Genomic DNA, 20,883 nt, shown 5'->3' with positions numbered 1-20,883 from the left:
TTGTTGGATAAATGTGAGATGAAATCCACCTAACTAGACATGTTCTTCTGATTTCCTCAATCGCAAATATTTAAACAGCCCTACGACACGACCACAAATGTTATGTACAATTTGTCTTTCTATACAAGCAATATAAAATATTGGCAAATAGGACATTATTTGCTACTTTGGGATTCATGGAACAATAACCAGACAAGGCCCCTTGTTGTTCATTTCAGCTTTCTAATTCATTTGACAGAGCCTTAGTGATATTATCAGCCAAATTAAAAGAACTCTAGGGAATACGAGGCATGTAAAAATACACGATAGTTTTCAATGGGTTTCAGCATGTTTATGTAAAATATTTGTTCTTTGAACACTGAGGAGTTTCAATGTTTTAGTTAGAGCAGCAGACCAGGTTTTTAACCCCTTCTTTATTGCCAAGAAATGTCCATTGAAAAAGACCACAAATCGGCCCCACCTGTAATCAAGTAATGGAGGTATGCAAAGGCAAAATTACAGTGGGTGGTTTGATAGGGATGTAAGGAGGAAACCAGAAAGCCTGCTTTTCTTTTTTTCCTTTTTAGATGAGTGTTCTTAATGCAGGTTTGTCCAAATCCCTCACATAAATGTCAACAGGTCAACCACAATGTGGATGCGTTTGCAATATATACAAACCATGTTCTGAGGATGGACGGTTAAAAGAGGTCTGTGTAACATTACTTGAAGTACAAACAGAAAAATGGTTAATGTTGCATAATTTACAAAAATATGATTTATATATATATATATATATATATATATATATATATATATATATAAAATCCTGGAAACTTTAGTCATCCATGTTATTTCAACACTGTTTTTGAAAAATAGTTTTATTTGATGATCATTTTTGCTACCATCATACCAATCTCACGTCCATCGTTCATAAACTTAAAAGGTCATTTGTATGAGTGCTGCAAATCTTTCTGATGTGAGAATTAAAATGTGGTTTTGTTTCTTTTGTTCAAGAGAAAAGCATCATACTCAAATACAAGTGCAAATTTATTTGCGCAGTGTTTAAAATAAAAAGGAATTTTTTCCCCTGTAAACACTGTCGGTACAAGAACCGTAGCTTTCACCCCTCCAGTTTATACTTGGAGACAAATGCTTTAATACTAGAAACCTTCTCCTTTAGTTGCATATGTTATTTAACAGTATTTTGATCTCAATTACATCCATTGTAACAGTATAAATGGTAATATAATAATACTACTAATTAAAAAAAATGTAACACTGCTGTACAAGCAAAAAATAATAAATAAGCCGTTAGGATAAAATGCAATGCATTTTATCCTAAGATTAAACAATAGAAGAAGTATGAGTAAAACGTTGGGGAGAAAAGCTCTCATTAAGCCAAACTTAAAGTTAAGTTATTGTCAAGATAAAGACAAACTGAGTTTCTTTTTTTGCCGTAAATACTCAATAAATCTTGTAACTTATTGAATCCAAACCTAAAAACCTTTTGATAGTATCATAAACAAAAGGCACTCAATTGGAGGATTAAACCATCTCTTACTTTTAGGGTTTAACACTTGCAACTTGTCCATACTGTCATATTCTGGATAAGATTTTTAATGAAGTCTGGAAAATAAAAGTTAAATAAAACATTTACTAAAACAAAACTGGAAAACATACATACATAGCTGACAGAAACATCTAAATTTGCTGTAAAGTGAATGAACTGCATTTTATTCCATGATCACAAAATGCCAAGATATTTTGATACTGCAAGTCTTTTAGCTCTGATAATACTGAAAACCAGACATGAAAGGAAGGTTCTTCTACTTTTGCTGGTTTGACGTTTTCCTTAAAGGAAGTTATAATTAATGCAACCTTTTTCTGCCTTTTCCACATCATTTCACTGATTACTACTCAGCCTAAACATGAGGGTCGCTTTAGGCCCTAAAGTGAACAGACTGCCCATTGGCTTGCCAATGCAAATGCACTTTTAATCTAATATTGTAATTTTAAATTATGAATCATTAAAAAAAAAAAAATTAAAAAGAGATAAGATTTTTGGTATAATTACAATCATTTCTAAAATTATGGCCTACACTCAAAAAATAAATTAAATAAGATGAAAAAGAAATTCCAATGTGGAAAAAGGGCTGGAAAGAGGCAAGATTAGGCTTAATGAGGACTTTTAACTCTAATAAAAACTAATCTGCAACAAGACTGTTAATATAGCACACATTATTTACCATCCTCAGCTCATAAAAACAAGGCAACAGAGGAAAGCCCCCAAAACATTTTGCGTTGTTCAAAACTTGCCGTAATCAACACCTGGATTAAATTAAAATAATTAAAAAAAACATCTTTAAGATCCAATCCAACAAATAAGAGGTCAGACGTGATGCAACAGTTTAAAGGAAAACTCTAAATAAGACCAATTTGCAGGCTGTACCTCTTAAATAACACATTAATCCTCTCAGTCATGTAGACTGAAATGGATCTGTGGAAATATGTCACTGAGGTATTCTGACACAGGCAGCCGAAGACAAGATCTTTCATAAATACTAAACAGGTTGATGGAGAGGAAATACTGGTGTACTCTGATCCCTTCTGGGATGTTTGAAACACACACTGCATTGTAACAGACTTGCTGCATGTGAAAGCACTAGTGGATGTGTCCATCAGGTGTAACAGTGGAGTTAGAAGGTATGAAGGAAGGAGGACAGGGACATTAACATCAGACTATTGGCATGGAAGGTGGAAAAGGGAATTAATCGGAGAATGTTTCTTTTCAGATCCCAAATCCCTCATCAGACTTGCCTGGAGATTATGCTGCATAACAATGCGGAAGGGTTGTTAGTGCTCATGCTGCTGCAGCCGATAGAGGGACGGGTTATTTTGAAGGCTTGAAATAACACAGAGGGGTCATGCAAACAGTAGGCAGGCAGGTTCATGCATCAGGTGCCTCAGCCTAGCCTGGCCCGGGGTCAGGGCAGGCCACAGGGGGACAAGGCCGGGCCCGGCCGCACAAGGCTAGGAGTAGCTCACTGGCATACCAGTCATGCAGTGATATTGCTGTAGGAGGAGGAGAGAGAGATGTTATGGTCAGATGGGAGAGCTGGTTAGCATAAAAGCACCGTGTCAGTTTAAAATTAAAGTTAATAGAAGACCTGTCATGAAATATTTGGGTCAAAGAGAGAATGGAAAAGGAATCTGATGTAAAAAATTTGTGCAACTCCTGCTAAAGGAGTATCTAAAATTCATATATGGAAACACAGATCATCTTCTTCAATTCTGAATACTTAAGAGTTTTCCCCATAACAACGTGATTCAAACTCTTAAACAATGGCATGGATAAAAGCCTGTGAATTATTTTATCTTGGAGGAAAGTCCTACAAAATGGTTTGTTGAGAGGAACAGACAGTAAAAATCTATGGCACACAAACTAGAACATGCTGGTAAAGCTAAAAACCAGATCCAGTGGTTTCGCTCCAGAATCCTGTTATTTACTAAACAAGCTAACCAAAATCCTAACACACAGAAACATTTAACAACCTACAGTGCAGGTCAGAAGTTTGCATGTGTTCATTGTTGGGATGATGAGAGACAGGGGAATTGCAATCATTACCACAATACATGTGTGCAACATTGTAGCTGTAAAAAAAACTGCAATATTTAGTAGTTTACTATATTCCAAATGTCTGGCATATCTATTAATTGTATATTTGGAGAACTGAAAGCAGTCAAACTCCTATGACACATTTAAACCACATTGGTAGCAGCTGAAATCCTGACGCTCATGTATAGTGGGGGCATTGTGTAATGAAGAAGGAAAAGCTTCATGAAAAATGTCAGTTAATACCACTGCAATTTTCCCAATACTCAAATATATCCAAATATATTTGATCCTGATATAAATAGGACAAAATATTCAAAGCTGTACACTCCTGTTGAAAACATTACTTGCGTTTTTTTTGCTTTTTAAATACTCCTTGCAAAAAAAGAAGAAACATTCCAAACAAACTAGGAGCTAAAAATGAAATGAATTCTTGTTGACGATAAAACGTCTGACCAGCACTGTAGCTAATTATGAATTGCACCTTCTGAAGCAACTTCAAACCCCTTTTTTGAAAAAAAAAAAAGAGAAATATTCCCAATTATTGCTTTCGTTTTCCCAACTGTAGCCTAGTTAATCTAAAAACCATTATCACCTTATTCAGACATTTACAGGAAAAATAAAGTCAACAACATAAATCTTCCTATGAATCAGTTAATTAAGACCAACTGTAAAAAGATATATAAAATAAAATTTAAACATTAGACCTTGCTGCCAGGTAAACCTTAAGCAGGACAGTCATTCTCCTATAAAAGTGAATGTCACAGGTAGAGAAGTGCATAAATACTGCATGAAAAGGTAGAGCTGTTCCTCATCAAAAACAGATAATAACGTCTCATAAAGATGCAAGTCTTCTGAGCGCCTCGGTCCAGATTAGCTGAGTGGTAAAGTTTGTCACACAGAACAAGTTCAACAAGAGGTCAGATGGAAGGGCGTTTGGAGTGATTAGTCAATATAAAAAAAATATGCTGGGGTTCAAATAAGGTAGAAGTCTTGCATCACTGGATGGGAGTCAAGGTTAAAATAGGATTTGGCAGGAAGAAAAAAAAAAAGGGTGCAAGATTTGGGCCTCCTTGCCCTGAATCTTTACCTCATGGATCTGATTGAGAAGAAAAAAAAAAAACAGAAAATCAAAGGCAGAATCCATTAGAGATAAATGAAAATGTTGTGCCTCAAAGCAGGTTTGCCAGTTAAAAGCAAGTTCAGAGAATTTAAAAAGCAGCTATCTTTTAGTGCCCTGGGGCCATCTACCTTGCGGTAGCTGGCTGGACGTGGCCTGGGTAGGAGCGACGTGTGCTGGTGGCTTGTCTCTGTCTGGCCAGGAAGGACTGACCAGAGCCGGTGTTGGCAAGTCGGTCTTCAGCCGCCTTCTTCTGCAGAGACATGCCCTGGTAGGACACAAAGAAGAAGACCTAATTCTGGGAGTACCAAACTGTGCTATTTGAGGTTGACGCACATTTTGGCATGTTACAAGAACAATCTTCAATTGCATTATATTGGCACCTACATACAAAACGCTACATCATGCTTAATGCACCATCCTAAATGTAAAAATGGGGTCAGCTTCGTGCAGGTTAGTCATTTAGAGTTGAAGGTAAATTCAAGAAAGAATACTTGTTAGAAGCTGCAAAAGCATGAGAGAGAGCCCCATTCAGCTAGAGTGATGATGGGATCGATTCTATTACATTATTATGTGTTACAATAGTCCAGTCAATATCCTAATCAGAGCTTCAGCTATTTTACAAAGAGTGAGTAAACGAAGGCATATTAAATTCCTACAAAATTACATTGAAGGTTGTGGTAGTAACATGACAAAGTGTGAAAAATGTAATCAACACACAGGAAACAGCAACTTACAGTAGTTTTCATAGAATAATGCAGCTAATTTAATAATGTGTTATAGCAACATATAAATGTTGATGCAGATATAGAGCAGACAGGATACTTCCCTTAAAAGAAGCACATGCTCTCACACCAGAGCTCACCTGTTTCTATAGTGTTTCTAAAGCAGTTTTGCTGCCCTCTACTGTTACTTTTCATTAAATTATTTTTAAAAATGAAGGACTGTGAATAACACAACATAAAAAAATAATGATCTTCAAGAAAACTGTTGAAAACAGCTGAAATCCTGACTTCTTTAAAATCAAAGCTAAAAACCCACCTGTTTATAGTCGCCTTTGATTTATAGTAACTGGAACATTGATCAACATATTTGATGTATATTTGCTTGATGATTGTGATGATGGCGTTAGACAAAATGTAATGTTTATTGCTTGTTTCATAATTGATGACCTACATCATGTTTTATGATGTAAAGCCCTTTGAACTGCCTTGTTGCTGAAAAGTGGTACACAAATAAACTTGACTTCATCTCTTACCATGTTGTACCAGGCTGAAACAATCAGTTTCTCCTCGTGATCTCGCTGGCTTTTTGTCTTGTCCATTTCTTTCTGTTTAAAATAAGCACAAAACATTAAAGTTACATTTAATAAAGTTATTGAATAAATAATGTTTATGTAACCCTTAAGTGTGGGCTCATTTACCTCCAGTGAGAGCAACATCCTCTCCTTCTCCTGGAGCTGGTTTTTCAGGGCCTGAACCTCCGGACCGGAGCCTTGGTTCTGTTTTGGGTCCAGCGTCCGAATAACCTGCAAAAGTAAAATTCAGAACCCGTGTCTGGATGCGTCCAATCACAGATGCTTGATGTGTGTAAATATAGAAATATAAAGACGTTTTTTACTGAAACTTCACTCACACTTTTTGCTTTTTCAAGATATTTCTTGTATCTCTCCTCCATCTGTTTCATCTCTTCATCTTTTTTCTTCAGAGCTTCTTCAAGCTCATCCACTCGTTGGGCTAGTATGAAAATATCTTTAAGTTTTCTACATATCCCGCATAAAGTAATACAGTTCTACATAAGCACATAAAGACGCCAGGGTGAGCTGCTGGAAGACACGTCTACCAAGGCAGACAGTGCTGTATTTTGGATTGTAATAAAAAAAAAGATCCCAATCTGAGCTGCAGATCTTTGTTTCTGCTAATGCTACAGTTTTCCAAAGTTTTATGAAATTTTGCTTTGTGGCGATTTTTTTTTTTTTTGTATTTCTGCTGACAAACGGCAGTGATCACATTCCTCCTCCACAGCTCTTGCCTTGGCAGGGAAATGAAAGCGAAAATAAAGCTTCAAACATTTCAGCAGTTAGACCAAACTCACAGCTGGCATTGTATTTAGGCTCCATTTCATCGATGATAGCATTTTTCTTCAGTAACTCATTGTTCACTTCTTGTAACTTCTCCCTAAAACAAAAAAAAAAAAATCATAAAAAGTGAGATTTTGGCCAAATTAGGTCAGATGGTTTGTAGTAAGCCTTTAAAACAATCTGAATTATATATGACTGCTTTATTTAAATGTAACTTACACATGTTCATCATATTTCTTCTTCAGAACTGATGACTGAAACAGAAACAAATGAAAAATGTTTTACAACAGAAACAGAATTAATTCAATCATAAATAAACAGTCATACATTTGAACTGACATGCACAATGTTTTAAAACTTTTATTTTTATTAGGACTTAAAAGTTAGAGATATGTGGCATTTATCATCAGTTTAAAGCCCTCCTATGTAAAAGTCAAAATAAAAACATAAAAGAGCATTCAGCTCACTTACATCATCTGCTTTTGAACCCTGTTCCTGCACCGTCTTTTGGAGCTCTTCCACCTGACTCTGCTCCTCCATCAACCGCTGATTGATTAATCTAAATGAAAATAAATGTAAACTAATATGACAACAATGTTTTTAACACTGCAATGAGAATACTGAAAACTACACAGCAGTATATAAAATATTACAGGTCTTACAAAATATACAGGTCTCATGAGATCAACAGATCAAAATGAGAGAAAATTGATGCCTATTCCATCTTGAATTTAAACTTTAAACCGTGGGAAACAAATTAGGGTTGTTTTTTGGACAGTTTTCTGCACAAACCTGTTTTCTGTCTCCAGTTCACTTTTTCTTCTGTTGGCATCTTCCAGCAGGCTCTGCAACAAAGCAATCTTCTCGTTGTCCGATCCCTCCTGGGCCAGCTTCAGCATTTTGTTTTCATGCTGAAGGCGAATCAGATGTTCCCTGTGGAAATGCACCGCAAGGACCAATTAGGTCAGAATCAAAATTATTATCAGTAATCTCTAATTAACTTAGGGCAGTGGTTCCCAAAGTGTGGGGCACGCCCCCTAAGGGGGGCGCAGTGCCATTGCAGGGGGTGGGGGAAGACGTATGGATGAATGAAAAAAAAAGTTACACAAAAGTGTTTCACTGTAAAGATGGTTTGTAGTGTGTTTTGTTGCAACCTGAAGTGTGAAATAAACTTCAGTGGAATTTGAAAACAAAATGTGTGTATAGGTCTATATCTGGTTGAACGATGTGTGTGCCAAGTTGATTTATTATTATTTTTTCTTTTTGGGGGGGGGATTTTATTGTTATCCATAGGGGGGGTCCAAAAACCTCTGGGAACCACTGATTTAGGTCACTAAATTAGGGATACATATAGAAACAAAAACAACCAAATTCAAAAGTGATGGAGTGTATCAATATGGTGAATGTAAAGAAGTTTGCAAGAGTAGTCAATGTGCTTGGTCGTTTGGTTAAAAGATTATGAAGTAAACTTGGCTTTGATTTGGACAAACTCTGCAGAAACTGTAAAATGACCAACTGAAAACAAGAGTCAAGAAAATAAGAACACCTTTTCAGTATGGGCGAGATGTTTAGCAATGTAGTCAGAAAAAACACAGAAGGTTTTAAAATCCAGGTAAAAAGGAAAACACCTTTTCTACAACATTTCAGGACCTGTTTATGCATAACTCATGCAGCATAAGGAAGAGACTTACAGCAGATAAGAGGACAGAAGAACACAGTTCAACAAAGTTATTCTATTTGATCTCTTTTGAGCTTTTAATCTCTGGAACATACTGGATGGTGAGGGTCTACATTCACCAGGGAATACACACAGACACTGATGTTTACTGTGAAAACGGCTAACATAAGATGCTTAAGAGTTTAAAACATAAATTGCCTTTTCATGCACACAACGTGACGTCAACTCTGCTCCTAAAGTATTAATAGCTCACAGCAGGACTGCTAAAAACACATTTGCAATCCTGTTCTAATAACTAATGAGAATCAGCAGGTCAAAGCTGATCAGTCCATCTTTGGTATATATGTTTTAATGAACTCACATTAAAAAATACATTTATATCACCTAAACTGCAGACATTTAAAATGATTCTCAACATATACTTAATGAAAAATCTCAACAGAGGAATCTTTTTCCATTTTGGAAGACTCCAAGATGAGATATCCTCAGAGAATTCTCCTTTCAGTAGATTTTGTCTAATTGCTAGAGTTGTCTGAATTTGGGTTAAGCAGCTTTTCAAAGATTTGAATTTCAGGATTTTCTGCATAATGGCCAATTGTTTTAGGTTCATAAGTGGTGTAAAAAACTACAGAACATAAACTCAGGCACAGTAAGAACCTCCCTCGGAAAGCTGTTAGCGAGCTGATGCAACTTGTACAAAGTTGTTGCACAAAGCTTTAAAGCGAACTATCTCATTAAAAAGAAATAAGAAACTGTAACAGAAGAAAATGCTAGTTGAGGATGAGGTGAAACACATACAGTTCTGCAGATGATTCTGTTAAGCAACTATTAACTACCTGCTACCTGATAATAATTAGATAGTTTTGCTGCCAAAACAGCTCTGACAAGTCAGAACACCGACTGAACAGCTGAGGGCCTCTGGAAGATTCACACAGAAGTCTAATAACGCCTTAGCCAGAACAGCAGCAGACAGAATGAATGAAGTATGAAAAAAGCAATGAATAATGTAGAACTTTCAGAGCTAACTGAAGGTAATTTAAAACCCCTTAGCTGTCCATGTAAGTCAATGGACCTCATCATGTTGGAAAAGAGGTTAAAATTCTGTGTGGGAAATATTGGCCTACTCATGCCCTATTAAAGACCTAAAATTGAAAAGATTTCATTTAAAACTTTAATTTCTAAAAAATATTTAACAATAGTCATAAAGAAAGCCTTTTAGTATTACTCGGATGACTTTATAATGGTCCGAGTAGTGCGGCTAAGAAGTTTTAGTGCGCATCATCAGGGACAAGAACTTTAAAGGTGCATGTGCTAAAATTTTAAAAAAGGGGTCACATATATCTATATACTGTTGAGCTGTCACATTTTCAATCTCAGAGAGGTAATCAAGTCCCATTTTAACAATGCCAATTTGTTCCTATAAACAAGCCCGAAGTTTGTGGATTTCCAACAGGTGAGGTCAAAGAAATATTTCCAAAATATTTCTTTGAAAATAGGCAAAAAGGCTTTTTGTTATCTAGGGGCACATGGTTACCGCTCAGGTGAACCAAACAGGTTCTCTAAATTTAATAGAATGCCCTGAATATAGTTTGACATATAAATAATTGACTGATTTGACTGCACAGTGGATGGTGGGCCAAAGCAGAAGAGTTAAAGTTGGGTCAGGAAACACTTGACTGCTACAAAGTGACCAGAGACTGCAGACAAAACAATAAAACATGGAACTAAAAAGTCTAATTTACTTACCGGATTTCTGGAGTGGTGATCTCAGCAGCCAGGGAATCTGAGCTTTCATTGCCCCCTAGTGGGAACAAACCTGATAAAACAGACAATAGCAGTTAATTTTGTAAAACAAATGTAGAATAATGGATTATGTTTGTTAACATTTTATCACAAAGGTTTTCTCTACTTGATGTAAGTTGTCCCTCTTGAGCCTGAACGCAGTGGAGTTCCTCAATAGTTTCCTTAAGAGAGTCTCTCTCTGTTCTCATGCGCTATTTAGGGACAGAGTTAAAGACGTGTGAATAGGGAATATATTACTACATCAAACAGAAAATATACTTTGGAGGGCTACATTTCCCTCTAAATTCAAAAGACATTACATACATCTTTTTCTTTTTGTAGAGAGTCCACCTTCTCTTTGAGGCGTTTGTACTCAAACTCCATCTTGTCTGCCTTTTTAGACTCTTCTGAAAGTCTGTTCTGAAGTTCGACCACCTGAGGAGAGACGAGGGAGTTCCCAAAAACACCCATCATAATTTCTTAAAAGCTTGCAAGAGCACCACGACTGCAAATACAAGCGAGTTTGACTAGGCTCTCTGTCAGTAAAATCCCAGCTGGTCAGGTACCTGTCTCTTGTAGGTCTCTAGTTGGCCCTTGGCAGCATTGGCCTTTCGAAGCTCCTCCTCCAAGCTGACATTAGTCTGCATTAACACTGTGTTCTTCTCCTCCAGAAGCTTAATCTGGAGCACAGAGAGCAATATAAGCCATATTTATCACATCTGCTTTGCAGGTAACTTTTCAGGCCGACAAGCAGGTGATAAAAGACATTTGTCAATGTGTTACTGTACCTGTCTCCTGAGTAGCCCCATGTCCTCCAGTTTTTTCTTGTAGTGTTCCACGGTGCCCTCCAGTTTGGAAACCTTGTCAGATGAATGTCTAAGAAAACACAAAGTCCTAAATTATTGACTTAGTTTCTCAAAGTATTCATACTCATTCCATGTTACAAAAATAAATGTGGTTTTACTGAGATTTTATGAGACCGACCAAGGCAAACTAAACATTTAAAATATTCTTGTAAATGTAACTTATAAACCTAATCCATAAATCATTTTTGACTAACTTTTCCCTCCCCATTAAGTGACAGCATTAAATTACAGAAAGGTGGGATAGTATGCTATACCTAGTTGACCTTTCAGAGCAATTGGTTGCCGTGAATTGTATTTAGTAGTTTATTATTTATCTTTTAGGATCCACGTTAGCAAGGCTTTAAATACAGCTACTCTTCCTGGGGTCAAAAACACACAGTAGATATATAGCCGATGAAAGATTGAACATACCTAGCAATAAAATGAATCACAGTTCATACAAAGTGTTGAGAAATATATAAAATACAGAATAATTAACCATTTCAGATTTACGGATGTCGCTCGTAAAAAGCTTTTCAGCTTCCTTTTTGAAAGCCGACTTCTGTTCAGCTTTTATGAGAATTATAGACAGATATTTCCACGCATTCATTGTTCTGTAATAAAGGTACATTTGAGAAAACTAATGGTGTGTGAGAAAAGGGGTAAATACAAACCATGCGTCACTCTGTTTATATATTTATTTGTAAAAAAGAAAGAAAGAAACTGAAAACAATAAACGTTTTCTCTTATAATCTACTTTAGCTGGTCAATCACATAACATTCTAATAAGTTACAATGAAGTTTTGGTTGTACTGTGATGATTTTCTTCAATTATTAAAAGTTTTGTTTGTTTCACTAAGATAACTTCCGTGTGCCTCCCAATCCTACCTAAGCACATCCATCTCGTCCTTCAGAGATTGGGCTTCATCTGCCAAAGACGTGAGTTCTTCATTCTGGGACTTCACATCTAGAAGTTCTTTCTCAAGCTCCTCACAACGGATCCGGTAGTCGTCTTTTGCCGCCTCCAGACTAACAGAAAGTATAAAAATCAACACGTCTGTAAAGAAAACATCAACTTCAGTCTATTCTGTCACTAATTTGTGAAGCTAGCTCTCACCGGAAGGTTTCTTCTTGTAACTGCTCCAGCTGTGTCTGCAGCTGGAGATGTCTACGTCCAGCAGGGCTGTTTATGTCCTCGATAGAGTCAGACTGGTTAAGTCTCTCCATCAGGACCTGGTTTTCTGCCAACAGACTGCTCTTCTCCTCTTGCAGAGCTGCTACCTGAGACGGTGAAGGTGTTGACGATGCAGGCAAAGAACAGGAAGTGTGGGATGAAAGGAGGAAAAAGCAGGGAATCCAGAGAAGTGAACAAGGCAATGACATAAAAAAGCAGTTAAAGTTTTGCAACTTGAGATACTTAAAATACATAAATTACACTTTAGTTTCACAGAATTTAGTCTATTAGTTTCCCAATCACTGCATCAACATATTACTCTGGTAAGTACACACCAAACACACATCAATGAGGCAAATAAACAAATTCCAACACAGCGAGAGGGTTGTATATGGGGACATGTTTTCTTTTCAGTTTGATAACCAAGGAATCAAACTCCACATGAAGCAAAGCAGAAGCTGGCTGTCGTCCTTTTCAAACAGCAAAAGCAAGAACTCACCATATGTTTTAAAGAAATTAAAATATTTTGATATGGTCAAAGGCAAAATTACCCATCATGCCATTTTGATCATTTTTCAGTTCTCATATTTGACAAAGATCAACTTAATCTTTAAAAAACTCAGAGCTACACACAACGATCATCAGAAACGACAGGAAAATGGTCACTGATCTTCTTTAAACCGTCCGGCATTGACGATTCCTAAACTTTAAACCACCGGCATAAACTATGTCACTGTGTGTCTAGTGAAATTATAGTTTCACTTTAAGTTCATTAGACCTCAAAGTGAACTTATTTTAATGATCTATTATAATAAGTTCATTTCTCGATGATATTTTAATATACTGAGATACACCCATAAATGGCTTATGATAATGACCTCTAGGACAAGATGCATTGCTGCGAAAATTCCAAGATCGCAACAAGAAAATACTCCAACTAAGGTGTGGGTGGATAGAAAAAAGCCAGAAATAACACAAATGTCTATATTCAAAATAAGAAAAAAGTTTTGGAAGAACGTAATCCCTATGAAATTTCGAGATTCACAAAGGTCAAAAGTTCCAAGATACAAAAAATAACAGAAAGTCTTAAGGGGAAAAAAAAGGTCTTGCTGTAAATGGGTTTTTTTCCCCCGGCCTTTCGTTTCAACCACTTTCTCTTGCTGTCTACTGCTGCTACTAAAAAGGATGAAACACACCGAGGTGCAAAACGCTCAGGATCATTAGTGCAGGACACCACCTGACACACTCAGACAAAACTGCAGCTCTAGACGGTGTGCTCCAAAAGCACCACGTGTAGATGTGTGCACAAACGTGTGAACGTTTGCACGTGCTCACACAGTTTGGAGGAGGAAAATCTGGTGCAAGCAGGCTGAAAACAACGGCAGGACTACTTAACACGGCAATCAGTGTGGATGGAAGGTAGACAAGAGAAAAAATGAAGTTTGGATTTACCCTCTCTTCTAGCTCATTAAAGTCTAACCTCAGTCTATCACGCTCCTCTTGGGCATGGAGGGCCTTTAAAACAAGCCACAAAATGTTGAAACAGACAGAAAAGAAATGGAAACTACTTAAAGACAAAGAACAACAAGTACAATTTTAGATCCACAGCTGCTTTTTTACGTTTTCCAGATCAGACTTCAACAATGAGGCTAAAAAAAAAATTATAATAATAAAAATATCACCATGAATTTTCCTTGTGAGGAACAAACCTATCAGTTTTAATGACATGAAATAAAAAGTAATAAAGAAAAAAAAGAGAGCAGATTCTTTTTTCATATGAAACTGAATAACATCTGTTAAATTAGGAAGCATAACACAATCAGTGTATAATTTACAAAATATATAAGAAAACATGAGAAATGTTCTCCCAGTGTTGAATATTTTATAAATGTTGTCTGGACTTCAAGTAGCTAAAAAAATGCATTGTTATAATAGTTTTTTTTTTTTTATTAATATCATTCTAAAATGACCTGCAAGTCAAGCTCGCGACACCGCTGAGCAATCTCTTCCTTGGTTGCCAAAGCATCATTCAGCTCCTCAATCGTCTTCTTAAGCTAAAAACAGGGGGAAAAAACAACATATTAAAATTGCACTGATTTGTCTGACTAAACTGATGACAGATGGTTGGGTCACAATCAAAATCCTCTCAGATATACACGGTTTTCAAATAATCTGTCAATAATCTGAGCCCTTTTGGATTTAGAAGCCTAAAATCCAAAATGAGTCACGAAATGTCTTTGGGAGATATGCAGGTCATATATGAAAACGAAAATAAATAATCAGTGGAAGACCTGATAACGTAACTATACTTAAGACTTTCAAAAGGTTTAAAATAAACTTTTTGACAGTTTAAGACCTGCATGATTCTCCCCTTACATAAGCTCAGCTGAAAGCAGATATTTATATTGTGTTAAAGACATGACCATTTGTTGCTCACTGGCATGAAAACAGACAAAAACTTCTTCTTTAGCTCAGACACTAGGATAAACAACATTATGTCAATTTGTAAGAATAATTCGATTTTTTTTTTCTATTAATTCCACATTTAGATGTTTATGTAGTCTTAAAATACTGTGCTTTTAATCAGGTCAAAGAAGCAAACTAAAAAGTCAAATAACAGCTTGAAAAGGCACTATGTGATAAAGATCTTCGTTTTTAAGACCATGATTCAATTAGAACATGTTCCCTCATGTTGTAAGGAAGGTTCACTCCAGAAGGCACAGATCCATTTTACAATATAGATTGTATCATGTGAAAAGAACAGATTGGACTTAAAAACTGACAACACCCCTTAATATACTGCTGATCTCAGTCCCTCATAAAAGAAGCTGTCATTCTTCTGGCATCCAGCAAAATGTAATTGATCTTGTTAATAATAAAACTGTCCATACCTCTCTGTCCAGATCTACATACGAGTCATTTCCTCCAGGGGTGACAGCAGTCTCTTTACTCATCAGCTGCAAGGGAGGGTGGGGAGGGGGGGGAACACCCATTGATTGTTTACAATAAATTAAAAATACAAAGGATGAGTCAAAATAACATAAATGTCAGAACAAAATGTCCACCTCCTGAATGGCGGTCATGACGACATGCTGTACGGATTCCTCCATCACCATTATGGTCTGGATGTATTCTACACAATGCAAAACAGTGAACAAAATCAATCAGACCGTGCTGCATAGACACAGTTCATCTGCTGATAATCTATACCAGCTTTATTATCAGAGGGTGAAATAAGCACCTTGTTTCTGTTCGCAGTTAACGGCACAGCCCAGAATGAGTTGTAACATTCTCCCGAGTTCTGCAGCATCAGAGTGCTCTCCTATCAAATTTACATCTGGTAGTGTGAAATCATTGATGTGTTGACCTAAGACCTGAAAAGAAAAACATCAAATATTTATTTTATCTATAACAAAATCATCTAAACCTGAGAGAGACTAAATCAAAACTTGCATAGTTGCATGTTCTTACCTCCTGGTAATAGTCCAGTATGCCTTTCAAGATTTTCTTTAGATTGCTGACCTGTAAAAACACAAACTTGGTTAAATTTCTTCATTACTACCATACAACTCCATAGACTTACTGTTCAGAAAGGGCAGCGCTGACCTTTAACCTCCAGTTGTCCCCGGCGTCTGGCTTGATTCTGGTAATCCAAGTATCATTAAAATATGATATATCTCTAAAAAAAAAAAAATCAAAGAAAATATTAGTGTTTGGCAGCATAAATGTGTCAAGACAAAAACATAACAGTGAAATAAACAAATAAATGGAAAAATAAATTTAAAAAAAAAAACTCACATTTTCTGCAGGACTTGGGCCATTACCACCCCACTGGTCAAATCTTCAACTGTCTTACATGGTGCTTCTACCCCAAATGTTTGGATCTGTGTAAGCAGTAGGCAAACACACACACACACACATGCATTTTTAGGGTAAGCTGCCAACAGATTAACCAATGTTACTGTTTAACACAGTGGAATGTCAACATTTTGATTACTTTGTAGTATGTAAACTAAAAAGAGAATGAAACAGTTTTTGTTTTAGAATAAGGTTGTGAATTTAAACTTGTTTTTAAAGTTTATTGTGCCCTCTAGTGGTTCATAAAACACCATCGGCATTGTTTACAGGTCTGATAATATTACTGTGAATTTGGGTGGAAATCTTCATACATTTTCAGAATTGTGTTCAAAATATCTGCAGTATAACACGGAGTATTATGCTCCTAACAGTGGCAGGGAAACAGGTGGAAAATATCTGTCGTCAGAGAATTTAAAGACATGTTTTTGTGCCAGGAAACACAAGCTAAACCGGATGTTTATTTGCCAGTAGAAGTAGATATTTCAGAAAGAACTTACTGAAAGTACAATCTGAGTATTTACACGCACTGTCTAAGTCCACTTTGCTTCTCCTCACCACTTACTTCCTGTTCCATCACCTCAATAATTTTCGGATCCTATTCTTCTGTCCACACTACCTCACATGCCATGTCATCACTGTCTTTTCCCCACAGTTGCAGTTTTCTCCTGCTAGTACAGGCAGAAAGTATGCAGCTGTAACGGATATTATATTCTTCAGTGTAGATGCCAATGAAACATGGGAGGAGGGAAACTTGTGGCAGGAATGCTGGAATTCAAACAGCAAGAAAAAAGACGAGGCTTGAAGTCTGATTGTTAGGTTGCCTCATTTTTCCATACTGGGAGGAAATGTAAGAAGCAGCTCTAAGCTCTCTAAGAACATAAAACATACAAGAACATACATCCATTAGCTTCTCCGTTTTATTTCATTTTCATTTTTTGGCTTCAGGATCCATTTTTATGAATGGGTCTTTTCAGTTTTTGGAATTTCAATTTCTAGCTCTAACTGGCATCAGAGTACTTGAAGAGCTAGATTACCAAATCTCAAATGAGGCATAGAACTTACTCTTCTATTAAAAAAAAAGTCTGTCATATTTCCCTATAGTTAAAGCTCTGTCAATGAAATGCCAGTCACCCACTTCTGAACCCCTAACCCCATTCACATGCTGCTGAACACTGCTGCTCAGATGGCTGAAAGAACCTTTGCTTATAACAAAGCAAAAACTGGATTCCCCGTTCTTCCTCATAATACATGTAAATCCTCAGCTCAGCTTGTAAACGTAGTTTTGTGCATCATCTCAAACTTGATGTATTATAACACTCTGTAGTAACTAACTAAACTTCTAATGTCAGAATATACTTTTTAAATGCATCATTTAAGAAGCAAAATAGCAAAAGGACAGCAAACTTGGTGAAAAACACTTGAAAACTACTCTCATGCTTAGAGGGAGCTTATGTTCCATATTTATTATGGGTATGTAAAAAAAAAAAAAAATTCTTAGTTTCTCATCATTTACTTTAAAAAAAATGCAGTTACACTTCCTTCATCAATCTATCTAACTACTGAAAGTAAGAACCTCTGCTGATTTAAGCGTACACATTATCTTCTCTAATGTCTATGCTACTCACTTTTCTCCAGTTTGAGGTACTATGAGGAGAAACCGATATTGCTGACTGAGATCACAGATGGTAAATAGTGGAAAACGGTGCATCTCAAAATGATGTTCAATTCCATATTCATTCTGGGGAGAGAACTGAAGCGCAGCCATAAAGTAGGCAGTGGGAAGAAACATTGTTCTAAATGTTTTGAGCTACAACATTTGCTCTGCATCATTTCCTTTTGCAGGAAAGATGAGGAAGGAAGGAAAACATGGGATGAACTGGCACTTAAAACACTAATGGGATGCAGAGAGACGAAAGGGATGAAAACATTTTCACATAGGGAATAACCTGTTTGACAATCCTGGAAACTTCAGCGGCAAATTGGAAAACAGAGCAACATCTGCTGTTGCAGTTAAACATATTCAGACAATTTGAAACCAGCCGCTTAAAAAAAATAAAAAAAAAAAAAATAATCATACAAACTCACCGGTTTTCCTATGTTTAACACACTAAAAAACAGTGATCATAACTAGTAGTTCACATCTACTGAACTGGTACACAACCAGATAAAGTATTTAAGCGATTTGATTCTCATGTGGAACCAATGGTATAGAAGTAGCAGAGAGCGATGCAGGTGGCTTGCTTTACACATTGTGTATCTGTGAATCGGGCCTCATGTTGCTTTATTAAGCTTTCTGTGCAGTTAGAGCCGGAGTACACACACTTTCCAATGGTTTGTCTGAACATTTCTCTGGTACTGGATCCACTATAACCCCAATCTGTTACTGACAGCCTTTGTGGTGCACTGATAACTAAGCAGCAGATGTCAGTCTCATAAAAGACATAATGTAAATGTTTACCGTTTATAATTTACTGTTTACTAAATGTCCTCTTGGTGATATAATAAAGATGCATTGAAATTAGCATAAACCGATATGCTGAATCAGTTTAATTAATCTGAAACCTAACCATCATGTAATGTGAAACATTCAAAAGGCTCAACATTCGCACTTGCTTCAGATTACATCCAGTTTGCTTCAAGCACACTGCCCAGCACTGCAGGATAAACGGGCTCAAATAAAAAGCTAGAAGAGGCTTTAATTATATCAACTAATTCACAATGGAAATTCTCGTCCACAGCTAGCACAGGTCAAGTAAAAACAGGGATACCAAATCCAGCAGGTTTACGATGGACTGCTGAAACTGAAACTAAGCCTACAAATGTTCAAATTGAAGTAAACACAAAACTGAAGGGTCAAGCGAGGTCAAAGAGGAAATCCACACCTACAGGTTTGTGGAAACAGCTGGGAAAATGAAATGTTCAACCATAGGAAAGGGAATTAAAACAAAAGACTGCAGGTTAAGTAACAGACAGTAATCAGATGTGTTCTTCAGTTTGCATCCAGACAGCAGGACGCACTAGACAATGCTGAGCAATACAGATACAACAAAGCAAGAATATATCAAGCTCTTCAATCAGTGCCACATGCCTGTCTTTGTTACACAGGTTACTGACCCATGCAGGCGGTTTGTGTGACAACATGTTCCTTATGACAAGTTTCCATAACAAGACATATCTGACAATCCATAATCAGTGTTGTCTAAATAAATAAAAAAAATAACACTGGAAAGTTCTAAGTTGCGTAAACAGATGAACTTTTGCAGTGAAAATAAATATCTTTGTAAAGAATAGATGCACCAATCAACCACTTCCAGGTTGATACCAATTTATGTTTTGTATTTTTTTTTTCTTTTCTTATAGTTCTGAACTGGCAATCTTGATTCTTAACACATGCTACTTTTTTTCCAAGTACCGTAACATATAAAAAGGAGACAAAGGTTCTTTAATAAATGCTATAGTTTTACAGCAGACATGTACCAGTCAGTCAGTAAAGAGTTCAGAATCAAACTGTTTTCCCTTCATCGGTTCATAATCAGTAAAACACAGTTTCAATGGTGAAAATTTCAAACATTTCTTTTACCTGGACAATAAGAGATATCTAAATCTGTAATGTAAATATATACACTTTCCTGAGCTGTAAACATGTGACGAGCAATTTTGACATGTTTTCTGAGAACACTGATCAAATGTACAACAACAAACATTGCATTTCTAATTTACCAAACAGGGTGAGCAACAGCAGAAGTATTACATCTCTGACTAAAGGGAGCTGGGAGATTTTCTCCAACAATGTAAACATGAACGACAGGAAACCATGTGACTTTGGGGTCTGACAGCTTTTCAGCCCTGTAGTTTAGATCTATAATTCCAAGTTTGGCTAGATTTTTAGAGAGCACAGATGAATGCCTAGGGAAGCTTCGTGTATCTGACAGCTGGATCAGTAGAAAGAATAAAGAAGAACGAGTGAGCGTCATGCTACATTGACAACAATGACAGGAATTCAGCCTCAAAACTGACACGTTTAACTATTAAGGGGAGGGGAGGCTTCGCCAAAGAAATGCTAAACTAAAGAATATTTAACACCGATGTTGTCTGAATCTACTGTTTTTTACATACAGCTGAGATTTCAGAACCAGAAAGTTGAGCTAACATTAAGTAACAGCATATTTGATTTGTGCTGGAATCGAAATTCTGGTCACACGATGGTGGATGGTGGCTAAACACAGCAAACAGCTGGCCTGCATACGTAACCAAAGTGTCATTTTCCTTTAGCCAGCTAACGTTTCCTCTGTTAGCTCCAGGAGCTATCGCTAGCTCTTCTATGCTAGCTAGCATCGCCCCGGCGCCGGAGAGCTGTCTGTCATTGTAAAAACCAGTCTGATTTAATTATTTACCCATGTCAGGAGACTTTCGCAGAGTTCCATTCGATCCAATGACTCTGATGGACTCATGGTTAGTTCACGTAGGCTGGCTGAGTCTGCGTGGCGAAGGGAGCCCGAACTTAACAGCGAGCTTCATACACTCCAGAGATCTCTGCTGCTTTTTCTGTGTCTCACCAATCCGTCGGCCAGTGATCGGGTTCGCTGCTTTGCCCAAGCCGGCGCCTTTCGGAGGCGCTGTGGGCGGGCAAAGTCGGCAGAACTGTTAGGTTTTTTTGGGAGCGGGGTTGTTTTTTGGGGGTTTTTTTTTTTCTATTATTATAGAGTATGTAATATGTGTCTCAGACAGATTGTTTAGCAAACAAAATCATTACC

The 20,883-nt window shown here is 36.9% G+C and overlaps 1 protein-coding gene across 4 annotated transcripts; it reads right to left on the bottom strand.

Annotated features, from left to right (window-relative positions):
- Positions 1–865: 865 nt before the first annotated feature.
- On the bottom strand, positions 866–20,706 carry hook3 (hook microtubule-tethering protein 3). Of its 4 annotated transcripts, XM_028025406.1 has the most exons (26): positions 20,524–20,706; positions 16,070–16,155; positions 15,878–15,950; positions 15,743–15,793; positions 15,513–15,645; positions 15,337–15,404; positions 15,163–15,228; positions 14,242–14,325; positions 13,724–13,786; positions 12,215–12,378; positions 11,986–12,126; positions 11,041–11,128; positions 10,819–10,932; positions 10,577–10,687; positions 10,380–10,464; positions 10,217–10,286; positions 7,585–7,725; positions 7,264–7,351; positions 7,012–7,046; positions 6,807–6,889; positions 6,348–6,448; positions 6,136–6,240; positions 5,971–6,042; positions 4,844–4,980; positions 4,683–4,691; positions 866–3,051 (listed from the first exon to the last, which is right to left on the bottom strand). In XM_028025406.1, exons 1-26 carry the CDS (start codon positions 20,578–20,580, stop codon positions 3,036–3,038), a joined length of 2,241 nt encoding a protein of 746 aa, XP_027881207.1. In that variant the 5' UTR covers positions 20,581–20,706; the 3' UTR covers positions 866–3,035. The 4 variants fall into 4 exon arrangements, with proteins under 4 accessions (XP_027881207.1, XP_027881208.1, XP_027881209.1 ...); XM_028025407.1 differs by lacking the exon at positions 4,683–4,691; XM_028025408.1 differs by lacking the exon at positions 13,724–13,786.
- Positions 20,707–20,883: the final 177 nt, after the last annotated feature.

This window comes from Xiphophorus couchianus, chromosome 8 (assembly GCF_001444195.1).
Source record: "Xiphophorus couchianus chromosome 8, X_couchianus-1.0, whole genome shotgun sequence".
Classification (NCBI taxonomy): Eukaryota; Metazoa; Chordata; class Actinopteri; order Cyprinodontiformes; family Poeciliidae; genus Xiphophorus; species Xiphophorus couchianus.
This window is presented reverse-complemented; position numbering and strand designations above follow the sequence as displayed.